The 17,462-nt window shown below is 38.1% G+C and overlaps 1 protein-coding gene across 2 annotated transcripts in view; it reads left to right on the top strand.

Moving 5' to 3' along the window:
* Positions 1 to 17,192, top strand: part of LOC103974103 (UPF0613 protein PB24D3.06c) — a 41,500-nt gene extending 24,308 nt beyond the window's left edge. For both annotated transcript variants that reach the window (XM_065165623.1, XM_065165624.1), the window contains 4 exons: positions 2,390 to 2,535; positions 14,892 to 15,000; positions 16,664 to 16,728; positions 16,834 to 17,192. In XM_065165623.1, the coding sequence (XP_065021695.1) occupies positions 2,390 to 2,535; positions 14,892 to 15,000; positions 16,664 to 16,728; positions 16,834 to 16,981 (468 nt within the window). In that variant the 3' untranslated portion in view covers positions 16,982 to 17,192. The remainder of the gene's footprint in view (positions 1 to 2,389; positions 2,536 to 14,891; positions 15,001 to 16,663; positions 16,729 to 16,833) is intronic.
* Positions 17,193 to 17,462: the final 270 nt, after the last annotated feature.

The following is a 17,462-nucleotide window of genomic DNA, read 5'->3' as shown; positions in this document are numbered from 1 at the left end:
CTCGTAATCGGTTGGTCTGAAGCGGATCAACAGTCCTTCTTTGAATTGTCACCATGAGAGGACTCTATGAGTGTGTTCAAACTAGTCAAACCATTATATGACATCCCCTTCAAGATGCATAGCCGCAAATTCCACCATAGATGCGTCCGCGGTTTTGTGGTACTGAAAATATCGCTCCATGCGCGAGTTCCAACCAATCGAGTCTCCTTCCCAACTAGGGAAGTCCACCTTCATGCGTGGATAGTAGGGATCGGTCACAGAGCCTCCCCTCTCCTGGAAGTCATCTCTTCGGTCAGAGCTCTCTCCTTGATGTGATTTCTTCAGGCTCGGTGGTCAGCCCAAACTGAGTTCGGTAAAGAGAGTCCGAATCTTATCCTTCATTCGCGTCTCGAAGGCTTCGAATTTAGCATTGATTGTCTCCTCAGATGCCATAATATATGCCTCCAAATCTGTACTGTTAAGATCTCTCTTTTGTTATCGGGTTAAAGACATGTATTGATTGAGAGAAGTGGTTGTGGTTTAGGCTTGTTTTGTGGTTGTTTTGTAAGAGCAAAATTATCGTCGAAGAAACAGCGGTTTCACGACAAAATTTCTAGCAAAAATCGAGAGATTTGAGGAGGAATTTTGACAACAAAATCACGGTTTAGATAACAGCAATGATGACAAATTTGATGAATAAGATTTTGGCAGTATAACTGCAAGGTAATCAGTGTAAGTTACGATAGCAGAATTCTTGTCGAAAAATTCAGTTTCACGATGAAATTTCCAGCAAAAACCGAGAGATTTGAGGAGCGAATTTGACAGTAAAATCTTGGTTTAAATAACAGCAATGATGACAAATTTGATCAAGAAGATTTCGGCAGTATAACAGCAAGGAAATCGGTGCAGATGGAAGCCAAGACGATCTATGAAGCATATAAGAAATTTCGTTCAAAAATGATAGCAAATAGATCGGTTAAAGGCAACAATATGCGACTGAAATTTTCTACAGCAATCCTTCGTTCGCAAAGATGATAACTTTTACGACAAAAGGAATTCGCAGCACGCGATAGATAAAAAGACTTCTTCTTGGTATTTTGAATGAAAAATTACAGCAGCAAAAGGTATTGGTGATAGAAGAATATCATATCTCTTGATGTAATTGGAGATGACGACAGTAGATTGATTTGATCTACGGTAGAAGATGACGATGGAGATAGCAACGTCAAGAGCAATTGTGGGAATTGCTTGGCTGGTGGTGGGCGGCAGGGGTGGCAGTAAAAGCAGCAAGATCGCTGCTCTGATACCAGATGATAGAACCCTAGAGGAATTCTATGTAGATTGATCTTTGAGAGGGATTAATCATTGGAACGCTATAGGTTTTCCACCCTCCTAGAAGTCAGCCATATGGCTACAATTGTACATAGATCTTGTTCTCAAAGAGATGGAGGCTATATGCTTATATAGGGCTCCAAACCCTAGCCTTAAGGGCTGCTTCCTAAGTGAGTTACCCCTTTTGCCCTCAACCCTAGTCGATCGGCCCAGTAAAAAGGGGGGGGGGGGGGGGGGGCGGCGGCTAAGAAGCCTAAATGTCTAAATATAAACCCCAGCCACTTTTCTTTATAGGATAGAGACGGCTAGGTGGTGTTTATTACAATCTCACAGGGTTTTTATTAGCTGCTTCTTGGTTGAGTAGGACCCAACCCTGCTAGGGTCCTATCAATTTAACAATTAACTGGTCAATAACCTCAATATGGAGGATAAAATTTGTGGCCTAAGTCTGACATCCTTCTGTTTCATGGATATTTTTTCTTTCTTGGAAGCCAGCAGGGACCTTAGCAATCGTCAACCAGAATGAGGAAGCTGACTGCACTTAAAGACCTTGATGCATAGGAGCTAAGGTTTCTAATTAGACAAAATTTCTTTATATTTCATCAAGGGATTCTTTTGGGGAAATTGGGACTCTTTGAATTGATTGTGAAGATTCATGAATCTGGCCTTTAAAAGATGGTTTGGATAAAATGAGCTTGCAACATGTGAATATTCTAATTAAACATTTCAGCTCTTTAATTGGTGAAAATTTGGAACGCAACTCTGTGAAGTTTGTGTCTTTTGAAAGCAGTATGTTAGGCATATTCTCATGCGAGAGGTTTCTTTCTTTTTTAGGTTGAAGATTGATTCAATTTTCTTGTGCATGTTGTTAATTATGTTCATTTGCTTTTAGAAACGAGTTAAGATTTGGTGTTTGTTGCTATTGCTTTCCTTATGACTGCATTAAAAGGGAAGTATTCAAAGATTCTTCAAGAATTTGAATCTAAATTAGTTATAGCTACCATGCTGGTTAAGATAATCACATTACTGATAAAATCTTCAAAATACTGTAAGTTATTCTAACATAATCAATGATCAGGCCCCAGTCAGTGACCGAGAATATCGAGCCACTCTGCCTGAAACTGCTGAAATGATAGATTTGGCAGCAAAAATGATTGGTGAAGGTAGGGGAATGGAACTAATGCCAAGGGAAGCAAATCCAGATGCGCCGATAACTTCATACAGGTGGAAGTATCTTATTGATTTAGCTTTTTTTCAATACATGTATTTGTATTCTATTGATATCTAGTGATCATACATATCTGCATAATCATGTATGAGTACAATCTTGGTGTGATGCTAAGATTGTGTTTTTTGTGAATTATAGAATGCATAATCTTACAAGAATCGACTTAGGATACACGCAATATGGTCTTTATAATGACATGGATGCAAATTATTGAATATGATATATGACATTGATATTTAAAATACAAGGTATCATATTATTTGAGGTAATATTGCTTATCATCAAGCTGAAAATATAGTAATCAAATTTTATGACAATGAGTTTCTTTGATTTGTGGATTTGGAAAATTGAGCCTTTTTTAAATGTGGATTAGGGATATCTCTTACAATGCTTAGATCAAGATCAATAAGTTGTACTTTTAAAAAACTAGCATCTAGGATACCTTCCTTATAGAAAGAAAACATTCTGTAGTAGGGGATAGTCTCATCATATTCATTGTTGACCATGAATGCAAGGGCCTATTAATTCCAACTTTTGGTGACGTAATCTGACTCGTGATCATGTGATGATGTTTACTGAAGTAAAAGGCTCAGACAAATTGGTTGTGCTTCAAAATAACTTTCATGAAATTAGCACTGAGGGCAATCTTTAGCTTCTTTTCTGTATCAAGTTTGATAATAACTGGAGCTGCTAACAATTGAGAAGATCTGATGGCTGTATCAGTGGTTCTAACATGGCGATTGCTGTAATTGGGATGTTTCTTCATCTAGATTGATTTTACCTTGATCTCAATCATTGCAGGTTCGTCTGTTGATGTACGCTTAACCTTTCTATTCTCTAGTCATCCAGCATAGGAGAAAGCTACAGATCATCTTGATCTTCATCTGAATCTTTGTTCTGCTTATCTTCCTGTGAAGTCTGTACTCTGTACTTACTTTTCTTCTCGTAATTTTCAGATTTGTCATCTTAAAATCCATGTGCTATTGCAATTGAAGTTTCTCTGAAGTTGCCTCCACTTTCTTTAAGTTTTCTTTAGATATTCTTCGATTTCGAAAGCTAGCTGAAAATAACTTTTTGCAATTTAAGATTTGCTGACTTGAACGATTGATTTGCATAATCTTCATAATGTTGCTTCTCTCTGTCATAGACTGCCATTCATAGTAATAATTATCCAGCTTGTCACAATGTTTCTTCAGATTCTTTTGATGCTTGTAACATCGTTTCTGATCTGCATTGGGCTGGCCATCATGGCAGCACATTTGTATCACATCATAGTGCCAACTCTAATGCCACTCGTATAAAATGATATGTGGTGGTAATTAAGGAGGCAGAATAGAGGAGGAGAGATAAATTTCAAATGGTTTGAAGAGTTTCGAAGGAAATACAACATGCATTGAACTTTGTGGCCATACATCATGTATAATCTTTAGATCAAATTATGTCCCCTAGTAGAGCCAAAACGTACTATTGTGCGTATATGGAAACATGTAATAGCTACTTGATGTAGAAACTGAAATCACAATTTTTTGATAGTTATTATGTTTTGTTTGTAATATTATTTTGGAAAAGATATCCTAGAACTATAATTAGCTGATGGAATCAATTCCAAATCTAATTTTAAGCTAAGATTTAACTTTTGAAGTGATCGTTGATCTATGAAGTGTCTTTGGGAAATACAAGTTCTCTGACAACTCAATGCCCTATGTTAATCATTTTTCTATTCAATGTTGTAATATCCTTCATTTAGAGCATCACATTTGTGATTAAAACTTAGTGCATTACAAGCAAAGATTTAAAATCCAGTATCAACACGTGCTGGTTCCTCATAAGATATTGGCATCCCGCAGTATACTAGCTGGTACAGATGGAATAATGAACAAAGAAATTTTGGGTGAAGGGAAAAGGGGACAAATCTCAAGGTCCTCTCTTCCTATTCTTCATATTCTTTCCTTGTCTTGTTTTTCTCAGCTAAGGTTACGTGGTGCATGGGGAGGAATCATGAGTCACTATCTCACAATTATAATAAACCTTTTGACTGATTTTTAGTAAAAAATGGTCCCAGTCTAATGAACTGCTGGTCTGCAAACTGGTCTGTGACAAGTTCTTGATTTGAACTGGAATACAACACCTGTACCAAATGATGTACCATGATATGAAACATAAAGCATTTTATGATAGTCATATAACTGGATCCTTAGTTTCTTTGCCTTCTTAATGTACCTAGTATTCTCTTTGGTTATCAAGTTATATATCTCCAAGTCTACTACTTGAATCAAATTTTAGTTAAGATACAGATTATGAACCAAAGCTTTGAATCCTAGTGTGCTAAATCGTCAGTAGGAGCAAAACACACATCTAAGTACTAGACATTCAGGTTTCTAGACATGGTCAATTTGAAAAGACTAAAGATATTTCAACTAATTATATATCTTCAACCAGTGATTTAAAAAGCGCTAGGCGCCAAAAGACGCCAAGGTCCAAAAACGTCCGAGGCGCTAGGCGCTCGCCCGAGCGAAGCGAGGCCCTAAAATATAAAAATATATAATATAATTAATAAATATAATTATTTAAAATTTTAAATAAAAATATGCTATTAAATTAAGAAAATCTATTAACAGTATTGAAAATTAATCATTTCAAATAAACTTAATATTAATAGTATACTGTATACTGAGCCTGCTAACTGAGAAACGAGGAAGCAGCAGCGAGTGGCGATAGCGGCAGCGGCCAGCGGCGAGCAACGGTAGCGGCAGCGGGAAAGGGAGAGGGAGCGACGAGCAGCGGGAGGCGCGAGCGGCGACGGCGGGAGGCGCGAGCGGCGATAGAGGCAGCATTTGCGAGCAGCGACAGCGGCAAGCGGCGACAGGAGCGACGAGCAACGAGAGGCACGAGCGACGACAGAGGCAGCGTTTGCGAGCAGCGACAGCGGCGAGCAGCAAGATCGGGATCGGGAGTGGCAGCGCTAGCGGGTTAGGGTTGGGTAAGGGTTATATCGGTTTAGTTGGTTCGATTGAACCAACGAACCAACCGAACCAGGACCGAACCAGACCAAAAATCCTGGTTCGGTCGCCTTGGTTTACCCAAGCGCTCGCCCGAAGCGCCCAGCGCCTGGGCTCGGGCGAGCGCCCAGTCGGCGCCTGTTTGAAGCGCGTCGCCTGGGAGATTAGCGAGGCGCTCGGGCCTCGCCTCGCCTCGCCCGAGCGTCTAGGCGAGCGCCCGAGCGCTTTTTTCAATCACTGTCTTCAACTAAGTTTATAGTGCTATGAATCAAATTATGACTATAAGATTATTGCACACTTAATGCTTTGAAAATTTATTTAACAAAAATTTGAGATCTAAAAATATGTTTAATAAATGAAGAACTTTCTAGTACTAACTTTTAAGAATAAGTGTGATATCTAAAGCCAAGAACAGTCCTATCGTGTATAGGACCTGTACCAAGCAAGGGCCAAATTTGTATGTACATTGACATAGGGTACACTAATATGTATTGATGTTTTGAAAATAAAGAAAGAGAAGAGGAAGGCACCATGGAGGAGGAGAAAGGAGGAAGAAAAAAGTAGAGGAAGGAAGAATAGGAAACAGTGGACGATGAGGAAAGAGGAAGAGAAAGGAAGAAGGGGAGATAGTGTAGGAAGACGATCAAGAAGGAAGAAGACGAAGTGGTGAAGGAGGACAAGGAAGAAGGAAGAAGAGAAGGAGAAAAAAAGGGTGTTCCGAGGAGATCGACAGTACCAAACAATAGTGGTGGTAACATCGAATGACAACAGTAGTGTCGATTCCACACAACTTGCGAGAAGAGGGCTCGTGTTTACAAGTCCTAATTGGTCTTTTAGTTTTTTTTTTGGTTTTTGTATTGAGTTGGATCAAATTGTTTGAAACGAGGTGGTCCGTGTAAAAGTTTACAATTTCAGTCCGTACCGATGTACTGACCAATGGTCGGTATGGTACAAATTGAGATGTACCGATGGTATACCCAAAAAACCACAAAAATAATTCTACAAATACCTGAAAAATAGAAAAAAATTAGATCAAGGTTTTTTAAGATGAAAATAAATATAAATTTAGTATAATTTTAGCGAAAATAATTTAAATTAGGAAAGAATGGTGACATCTTTTTTGGGCTTTGAGGAGTAACTTTGTGGTACGTTCTGAATCGTCCTTTCGTTAATATTGAATTATCTACAAAGAAATGATTTGAATTGTTAGATGTGAGTGAGAATGAGTTTGAGAGAGTTGAATAAATTGAGAGAGTGATATTGAAATAGGGGAGATGAAAGGATTTAAAAACCCTAGCTTATGGTTCAAATGATTAATTTGACTATTTGAAATATCATAATCTCAGCTCTTGATTGGTAGCGGTCGAAATCCGACCGTTACTGACCGGTACAGGTCGGTACGATCAGATTTTGATTGGTACAAGTCGGTAACAGTTAGATTTTGATTGTTACCACCTGATACAGATCTCGTATTACCCAATATGGTGTCAGGTTAGGGTACGCCCCAGTAGAGGGCGATCTACATACTAGTCTCCTGTCAGATTGATACGTATCGCTCGTACCGAGCGGTATGGGTTGGTACTGCAAACCATGGTCCATATACTGATCCATGTTTGTATCAGTACATATTGCTTGTTTCATATCGGTCTGAGCAAAACAAATTTCCTTATCTAAAACTATTCTAATTATAAAGGAGTTAACTTTGGGAAAGAGTGATTGAAAGTAAAAAAAATAGAAACAAATATCTTCCAAAATCAGTTTGATTTTATGCTTGGAAGGTCAATTCAAGCTATTTATTTATTAAGATAACAAATGAAAAAGTATAGAGAGAGGAAGATGGACTTGCATATTGTTTTTATTTATTTTTTTTCAGAAAACATAACTATATATTACTTCAAAAGCCTTTTACAAGCTACTCCTGCTTATCTAAGCACAAAATGATCCTAACCTCTGGATACCAATCTGAAGTCCAAACACGGTCAGCATAGGACTTCTTGGTATGACCAGCTAGCCAATGGGCACATCTATTGCCCTCTCTACAAAAAAGAAGGGAGGGCAGCAAAAAGATCCCTAATGGGATTTGTCAAAAACCAATGAGGAGGCTCTTCCTCCTTCAAAACATTTACAGTCCATTCTGCATTAGTCTCTGTGAAGAGTTCTGTTACACCCAATTGAATGACAGCTTCAACACCTTTCTTGATGGCCATAAGTTCATGGGCCCAACAGCTACCTGCAGTAATTTGCCTCCAATAAGCTGAACCACAGCATCACTGGATCGAAGCACGAATCCTGCCCCTCCAAGTTCAGTTCCAGCCTCAAAAAGCACCATCAGCATTTTGTTTTGTCCCACCTTCATCCGGTCTTGTCCATTTGACTTGAATAGTGCATCTCTCCCTACTAACCCCTTAAGGCTGGTCTATTGAAAGGCTATCATAAAGATATGAAACAACTCTATATGCAATACTAGAATGATTGCACTTAGTTTTTCTGAATACTAATTCATTTCTGGCCATTCATATCATCCAAAGCCTATTGGCAATAAGAGTTCTCACATATGAGTTAGATGAAGAAGGGGAACGATCAGATCCCTCCCTAAGCCAACTACCCTCACCCCAAGAGGAAAAGTAAGAGAAATGGATGTGACAAAAAAATCCCACACTTTAAAGGAAAAAGGGCACTCAAAGAATATGTGTTGTTGGCTCTCAGGTATTTGAGCAGAAATAACAAGGGTGAGGTTCACAAATTCGGAATCTAGCCAACCTATTTGAAGTGTTAAGTCTGTGATGCAAAAGCTTCTAACAACACAAAATAATGCGAGGTAAGGCAGGAATACTCCATAGGGTTTTCCAAAGGATGGGTCTCCTTTTGGGTGGGGGGGGGGACGGGGGTGGTGGGGGTGGGAGGAGGAGAGAGTAAGAATCTATATGCTAGTTTAGTTGATGATTGCCCTTCTAGGTCAGTGCTCCAAAACCAACGGTCATCATTAGGGGAGGAAGAAATGCTCATGTCAAGTATGCATTTTACAATGCCTGGATCAAACAATTCAGCCGGGGTAGAGTGTACCGGCTCTGTTCCTTCTACTTAATTTGCTTGATATTTGGTCATTGAAGCAATCAAAGGCCTCTTTTGGCATTCTTCGGGGGGAAATCATAGTACTCATTTCCTTAATATTAAAGAAGTGACAAATCTCAGCTTTCCTTTCTTTGGGGGTAAGCTTGGGAAAGTGAATTTCAGATTTTTGAAAGTTAATTTTCTGATTGGTTAAGGCTGCTAGTGGAAAACCCTAGCAATGGCATGACAGGACTTTTTATTGGCCCTAAAGTATAAGAGAATGTCATCGGCATACATCAAGTGAGTCAACTTGAATTTGTGTTTGAAGTGAAAAGGGGTAAGGTTAGTAGAATTGACAGTTTAACAAGTGAGAAAGAAGTTGGGCAACTAAAATATATAGATAGGATTGAAGTAAGAGGATTAATCACCATTAATGCAGCTAGTGAAAGAGGGAGATGCGACACATTCTATAATCTAAGTAATAAATTGAGGAGGAAAATTTAGTCAAAACAAGAGGGTTCTTCCCCTTAGAGCCATAGAGGGAGTGGGCCAATTCTTTCTTGAGCAACCATAATGTTATCATGGATCTTACAACCTTTCATAAAAGTCGACTGCTCAAAGGAGATTAGTTTATCTAGGAAAGGTCTGATCCTATCGGAAAGGATTTTGGCAAGAATATGATAATTGATGTTGCAAAGGGAGATAGATCGAAAATCCCCCACCAGAGGGTTCTTGCATGTAGGAATGAAAATAAGGAAAGTATTTGTCCAATCCCGATGAAGAACTGCAGAGTTATGAAACTAAGGGACTGCATTAAAGAGTCTTTCACAATATCCTAATAGTATCTATAAAACTCAATGGTGAATCTGTCCAGCCCCGGACTCTTTCCCTACCAAGAGAGACAATAGAAAGCCAAATTTCCTCTTAAGAGAAAGGTTTGATCAGATTAGATGCCTCATGACTCTGAATCCCACTCAAAGTAGGCCATACATGAGTGGGGTGGAAGGAATTATCATCCAGCCAAAAATTGTGGTAGTACCTAGTAAACTCAAGCATGATAGTTTTAGGGTGGTCAACGATAGCGTCATTTACCTTAAGGTGATGGATGAAATTTTGCCTATAATGCCAAGTAATAAGATTGTTACGGTCTCCCTTATTTATCCCCGTAGTTTTAGCCTTACACCACCATTTGGTATTAATCTGTCTAGTGATAACTTGGAGACGGTTGTAAAGACAGATCATCTTGGTGCTTTCAGACTCAGAAAGTCCTGAGCTGGACTCTTTATTTTCAAGCACCAAAATATGCTCGTGAAGATTAGAGGAGATATCCTCCAACTTCCTAAGGCAGCTCAAATTTCAGTTAGAAAGAATAGGTCTAAAATTCTTAAGATTCATAGACATAGGCCCACAGGGAGATAAACAAATAGATCAATAGTTTCTAACTAGGCTGTGAACCTCCTGGTTTTTATTGATTTAATGGAGGCTTATTACGGTGGATTTTAGCAAAAATTGTATATCTACTAACTATATTGATATTATAAAAGTTGTGTGATAGTACAATCATTATGGAGTGTCCCTAATGAGTTTTCCATTAATATAGGACTACATCAAGATCTGCGTTAAGTCTTTGTCTTTTAACATTGGTAATAGATGAACTTATAGTCATATTCAGCATCAATCTCTTTAGTGCATTTTATATATGAATGATATTAGCTTAATTGATGAGAGTCTAAATAGGAATTAATTCTAAGTTTAAGTTATGGAGGTAAATTTTGGAAACTAAATGTTTTAAGTTAGATATGACTAATTCTGAATATATGAGATGTAATGTAGGCTTGAGGTATATTTAAGTTGAATAGTCTATAAGTTTCTATAAGTAAAAGTTTTAGGTACCTTGGATCAATCATTCAACAAAATGAATGGATAAATAAAGACATCATTCATAAAGACTAGATATTTAAAATGGAGAGGGACATCAAGAGTTTTGTGAAACCATCGGGTTCCTTTTAGATTTAATAGAAAATTCTAGAAGATCATTGTTAGACCATTATTAGACCTTTTATGGACTTTGAGTGTTAGGTAGTTAAGAAACATCATATATATAAAAACTTTATATCACTAAGAAATCTTTTTGGTAGATACATGGAGAATGTTGAGGTAGATATGTAGAGTTCAAGGGAAAGATAGGGAAAGAGATTATTTCATTTATGAATAATTATGTTTGGATATAATAGAGGATAAGATATAGAAGAATCATTTAAGATAGTATGGATATGTGCTAAGAAGACCTATAGATTGTTAGGATCTTTTTATTTTTTGAGCTTTGAATAATGTTTTATTGAGTTTGTCTAGTTTAGTAAGAGTTGAATAGGGGTTTATTTGATATTTATTTATTTATTAAGAGTCCAAGTTCTGATGGACTCAAGGGTGAAACTCTATAAATATGGATGTATCTGTTTCTTTTCATCTATCAATGAAATATTATTATAGTCCTTTGACAAACCCTAGGAGGCCGATCCCCTCAAAGTGATCAAGGAGACCGATCCTTTAAAGTGATCGTCTCTTTTCTCCCTCTTCTTCTACGATAAAAACCTAGGGGTCTTATTATCTGGTATCATAGCAGAGATCCTCGGCGTTCTCGTTGTAATTTCTCACAACACTTCACCGCAACCATCATTATCATAAAAAAAAAAAGAAGCCGGCAGCCGCCCCATCCCACTCGAGCGAGAAAGGGCCTTCGCCACTGCTCCTAACCCTCGGCAATCTTGCTGCAGTTCCTCATCCCACCTTCTGCGTGGCGGCCCTTAGTCATGCCTTATCTCGCCGCAATCGCCGTCAATCGTGCCTCATCCCACCTTCAGTCGCAATCGTCCTTAGCTGCGCCTCCACCGGAGATGGCACTACTAGTGTCTCCTTCCAACAACGCGCCTCGTAGCCCTCAACAGCCATTGCAGCCTCAGCCCTTGGCCGTGCGATCCCCGTGGCTTCCCATTCGAGCCCTTCCTCGCTCTACATTTGCTGCTAACGAACCGCGTAATCACGGTAGCTTCCTAATTTGCCCCTTCTTCTTTCCTCCCCTTTTTCTTCCCTCCCTCCTTTGCTCTCACTACAGACATCGCCACACAAAGGCTATGGTTTTCGCAAGGACACTCGACGCTCCCACAACTTTCTTCTTCCCTACTAGCTAGCATACCACCCCTTGTCGCCCTCGGCCAGGATCGTAGCCGCACGATCACCTCCCAATGACTGTAGTGAGCCCTCGGTAGCGCTGCTACTAACCGCACCACCATCAATGCCTCCTAGCCCTCAGCAGCAGCGATCCCTCCACGTAGCGATCGCAGCGAGCATCACTGCCTCCTAGCCCTCTGCAGCAACGACCCTCCACGCAGCGATTGCTGCGAGCCCTTGGCGATGTTGCTCCCAACTGCGCCACCATCGCTACCTCCCAACCTCTCGGCACCTAGGGCTTCATCGACATCCTCGCAGCAACCCTTCACTCCCACAACGCTGCCACCGACTGGCGTCGTAGCAACAACACTAAATAGGGCAGTGCTGATGCCCTTGACCCGACACAAGAAACATGAGTTGGGGATTACAGATTTGCAATCCTATGCAATGGCTAGCCTTGGAAACTAGGATTGAGAACTGGCTGTTGGAAACCCTTAATGATTTCAAAAGGAGCCTATTTGAGAGCTTCAGCAAGTTTTAGCAATTTGAAAGTTCAAGTCTTACGTTGAACCGATCTAGAGATATAGGAAAAAGGAACCAAGAACAGGACACAAGCTACCCATGCATAAAGATGGAATTCCCAAGATGGGAAGATGGAGATCCTACTAGTTGGACCTCTAGGGTAGATAAATTTTTTCGTTTTCATAGAACTTCAGAAGAATCCAAGGTGAAAATAGCTTCAATCCAACTAGATAGAGATGCAATCCAATGGTATGATTGGTACGAAACCTGCTACGGGGTTCCCTCGTGGGAGAAATTCAAGAGAGGGCTTCTCATTCGCTTTGGACCATCTGAATATGAGAATGTTGATGGGCAGCTCGCTAAAATTTGTCAGATTTCTATAGTACTAGAATATCAGAGCAGATTTGAACCAAGATATTCAATTTCGAATAATACCGCCCGGTACGGGCGGTACGTACCGATTCGTCAGTTTACCGGTACACGGACCGCCCGTTATCGGACGGAACGAAATATATATATATATATATATATTAATATATATAAATATTTATATATAAATATTTTATAAAAGGTGACGTCGCGTCGCCTTATATATATATATATATATATAAACGAGGCGACGTTGCCCCACGTAGGAGAAAGGAAAAGGCGACGTCGCCTTTTATAAAAAATATTATATATATATATATAAACGAGGCGACGTTGCCCCGTGTGGGAGAAAGGAAAAGGCGACGTCACCTTTTATAAAAATATTATTTATATACATATATATGTATATATATATATATTGATTTGAACATCGTCGAATTATATATATATATATGTATATATATATATGTGTATATATATATCGAATGGTATACTGCTCGGTATATAGTTTCGTACCATGCCGAACGAATGTCGAAACTCTGGTACGGTACGAAATTGTATACCTTGATTTGAACGATTGTCAAATCAAGCCAAAGACTGATCTAAACGACAATTGGTGGGAACATTTATTGAAGGACTTCATCCAAATATCCGGTGTGAAGTCAAAGCTCACCAATCCCGCACTATAATAGTTGCAATCTCATTTGCACGTTTGCAAGAGGAAAAAATCAATGGGGAAAATCGTCGAAATATAAGTGACAACATACAGATGATCATCAAGCCACCCGCTCTATCTATTCCCAATGGAAGCCCTAATACTCGAAGACTAACCCGAGAAGAACTTAAGGAAAGGTCAGCGAAGGGTTTGTTTTGGCACTATGATAAAAAGTGGAGTAGGGAACACTGATGTAAACAAGTGCAACTTCTGATAATTGAACTAATTGGGGAGGAACCAGAAGCTGACAATGTGGACTTCGATCATGAAGGTATGGATTCCGATGAAGATGTTAGACCTTTCATGCATACAGTGCATGCATTAGTCAGCTACTCTAACTCGCAAATTATAAAAGTTGGAGGAACTTTGGAACATCAGTATGTATAGTTTTGATTGAAATTGGTAGCACTAACAATTTTATGGACAGTAAGGATGCTGACCGATTGGCCTACCATATTGAAGGCTGTGGCAAATTCGAAGTAAAGGTCGTTGATGGACGGATTTTAACTTGTGATAGTAAGTGTTCGAAGATAAAATTGATTATACAGGCTAAGAGTTGTTTGTGGATTTCTTTTTGCTATCCTTGGAAGACTTCGAAGTGGTGCTTGGAATTGAATGACTATCAACCCTGGGTGATGTTTCTTGGAATTTTTCTTAACTAATCATGAAGTTTTTTATTAATGGAAAGCAGGCGATCCTAAAGGGAAGACGTGGAAGTAAGGTCACAATTACCACTAACTATTAGATGAAGAGGGTTCTTCAGAAGACTACAATGACTACTACACTAAAAGGCCAACCTATTGCTTACATTATCAAGAAGTGGAGACCATACTTTCTTGATCAATGAGTTGTGATGCGCCGTAGATATCTTGTGACTCAAGTATTGAAAGAGAAGCTCCCAGAGTTTGATGTTGCTTAGCCTTGAGAACAAGACTGATTTGAAAGGGGAGGAATTGTTCGGATCTCTTTATTTTCTAAGCTTTGAATAATATTTTATTGAGTTTGTCTAGTTCAATATGAGTCGGATAAGGGTTTATTTGATATTTATTTATTTATTAAGAGTCCAAGTCCTGATAAACTCAAGGGTGGAACTCTATAAATATGGATATATTTGTTTCTTTTCACCTATCAATGAAATATTATACTACTCTTTTGACAAACCCTAGGAGGCTGATCTCCTCAACATGATTAAGGAGGTCGATTCTCTCGAAATGATCATCCCTTTTCTCCCTCTTCTTTTATGATAAAACCTTAGGGGTCTTATCATAGATGTAGTTAAAAGATATAAAATAATTAATATTAGTGATATGAGGAGAGATAGAGCGAGTTGTGAAAAAAAATTATTATAAACTATAAATAAAGATTTATATATTTTAATTTAACTAAGAATATGATTTTTCATAGAGCTCCCAGGTGATAAAACATCCATGTAGCTGATCTTATGGTCTTGTTGTTTGTTATTGTTATTATTATATGGTTTTACATATGCATCATGATACTCTTGCTGACTTAATAGAATATTGTAAAGGTACCACTCCCTTTGTGCTTACATGGGAGATGATGACATGTTCAGCTCAGATCTCAGTGATGACCAGTTGAGGTTGAGACTTGGTCACATGTCAAGTACACCGTGCCAGGTTTGTTTTCTTTCTCCTTTTACCATTTATTTAATGGTAAAGATAGACAATGCCTATCGGTCCAATTTCACCTTGCCTTGTTCGGTAGTTTCTAGTTTGTTTGGGTTCTGTATTCCACTGAAGTTTAATTGCCAACTATGTATGTGATAACAATCAGTACTTTGACTCATTTGATGTATTGAATTTTGTCATTTACCGAAGAGGAAAAAAGTGTGCTTTAGCTTTTAAATAATGATTTCAATCTGTAACTTGAACTTTGATCTAGTTTATCAATAGATATGAAGAAAGCATACATCTGAAAACCAATCTCACCAAGACTACTAAACTAGGGAAACATAATTTGGATCTCTACTAATACTATAAGAAGAAAACATATGAAATTATTTTTTTAATTTTTTCTGATATTTTATCAAATTAAATTTGGATCTCTACTAATTTTTTTAAAGGAAAAGGCAGATGAATGCCAGCTTATTTCAGAAGAAAAAAGAGAAAAGAAAAGATTTGAAGGAGAGGATGAAAGCCTATTTAGAAATAAAAGGTCTTGGCAGTAGGTCTCAAAACGAAAGCCACCAAGATAATATACTCATGTTCCCAGTCATCTGTTCCATTATGTCAATCAATATATGGACTGGCAGATTACACTAAGACTCCCATCCTGAATAGTTATTGATTTTCCTACAATGTAAACTTTTTGTCTATTTGCACCACCCACTAAAAAGTGATGTTGGAACATGCATTTAATAGAATAGAGATTCTACTGAGTAAGCTTGGTAAAAGATCATAAAAACAAGATCTGGCCAACAAATTCAACAGAGCATCCACCAACACAATAAGATCATCCCCCACCTTTGTGAAAAAGAATCCTTTTAGAATATCATATAATCTCCTAACTATTCCCCTGAGGAAGATAAATCATCCAGAAATTTCCTTTTGTTGCCCTCATTTCAGACTAAAAAATTTTGTTATTTTCTAGTTAACTGGTGTAGTATAATTGGCCTTATTACACTATTTTTGTTTGTAGATTACTTCTTTTAATCTAAGGCAGATTTAATAGTACACAATACTTCAAATGTGTCTTTCTACTTCAGTTATTCCTTCTTCTTTCTTTGAAGTATGAATAATTTCTTCTGATGTCCTTTCCTGTTAAATAACAGCTCCATCTGTATTTCAGTTCTCTTTATGTTATCAATCACATAAACTTGATCTATTCCTAAATCTTTGCATCCATCAAACTATTTTCATCAATAAATATTATTCAACAAGAACTACCTCATTAGATATGTTAACTGAACTTAGCTGTTATAAGTACAAAAGGTTGGGACCTGAAACTCATTAAGTCTTCATCACGATCAGGAGTTCACCAGTCTCACTGCCTAGAATCAGTATCTGTTGCACCAGATCTCTTTTATCATATCAATTTGTGTACTTGAAAAACTTATCTTTTGAGAAACCCTTTGAATCATCTTACTTGGGAACTCTATTGTAGCCTCCTTTTTAAGTTGTTTCCACTGTCCAAAATATTGATCTCCTTTTAAGTTACTAATGATAATATGTAGTTAATTTTTTCTTTTGTTGTTTTATGTCTGAAGATGGTGGTGTCATTTTACTCATGTGCCAAAAGGATATCCCGGTGATGTTTGCTTTTCCATGACTTATGCTGCAGGTTATTTTCTCCATGGCTGATGAATATGTGCCAGACTATGTCGATAAGAAAGCACTGGTAGAACGGTAATAGTGATGTCCTTATCTAACGATTTAAGATTCCACCTGATTCTTGTGAGTAGTCCACTTCTCTTAGAGGGAGATAGATTCATTGTTTAAAAGATTTTGCAGACTCTGTCGAGCACTGGGTGGTGCAGAGAAGGTTGAAATCGATTGGGGAAATCATGGTCTCTCCAATAGAGTTCAAGAGGCTGTCCAAGCCATCATGGACTTTGTTAAGAGGGAGGGACCGAAAGGATGGGATGATCCCTGGAGCTAGCAAGCGTTTTATTCATCGTCATTTCTTTCTTTCTTTGTTCGATTTTTTTCCCAATATGTTTTGTAACATGCTCTCCAATTTTAGAGTTCCCTGTTATAAATTATTACCGAGTCTTATAGTTAAATTGTGAATATATTTGTCATGCTGCGTGTATTTGATTGTATGACTAGAAATCTTATTCTAGTTTCAATGTATTTATGTATTTATTGGATCTTTTGGTATCAAATGAGTTTAGTTTCACTATGTATACAAATTTCTTCAACCATCTTTTTTTTGCATTTTAGTGATGAAAAATCTAGAAATATGATAATACATTAGATCGTTCATTGCAAAAGAAGAGTGGCAACAAGGGGTTTCGTAAACCCAAACTAACAGTCAACACAAACTATCGTCCATTTTGGCTTTGCCCAGGCCAAATCCATTCCAAATGGCAGAAAATCCTATGGTTACGACGCATCGGAATGTACAAAGAGATAAGCGA

The sequence above is a fragment of the Musa acuminata genome, chromosome BXJ3-8 (assembly GCF_036884655.1).
Source record: "Musa acuminata AAA Group cultivar baxijiao chromosome BXJ3-8, Cavendish_Baxijiao_AAA, whole genome shotgun sequence".
NCBI classification, from domain to species: Eukaryota; Viridiplantae; Streptophyta; class Magnoliopsida; order Zingiberales; family Musaceae; genus Musa; species Musa acuminata.
Note: the sequence above shows the minus strand (reverse complement) of the source record. Positions and strands in the feature narration are given on the sequence as shown.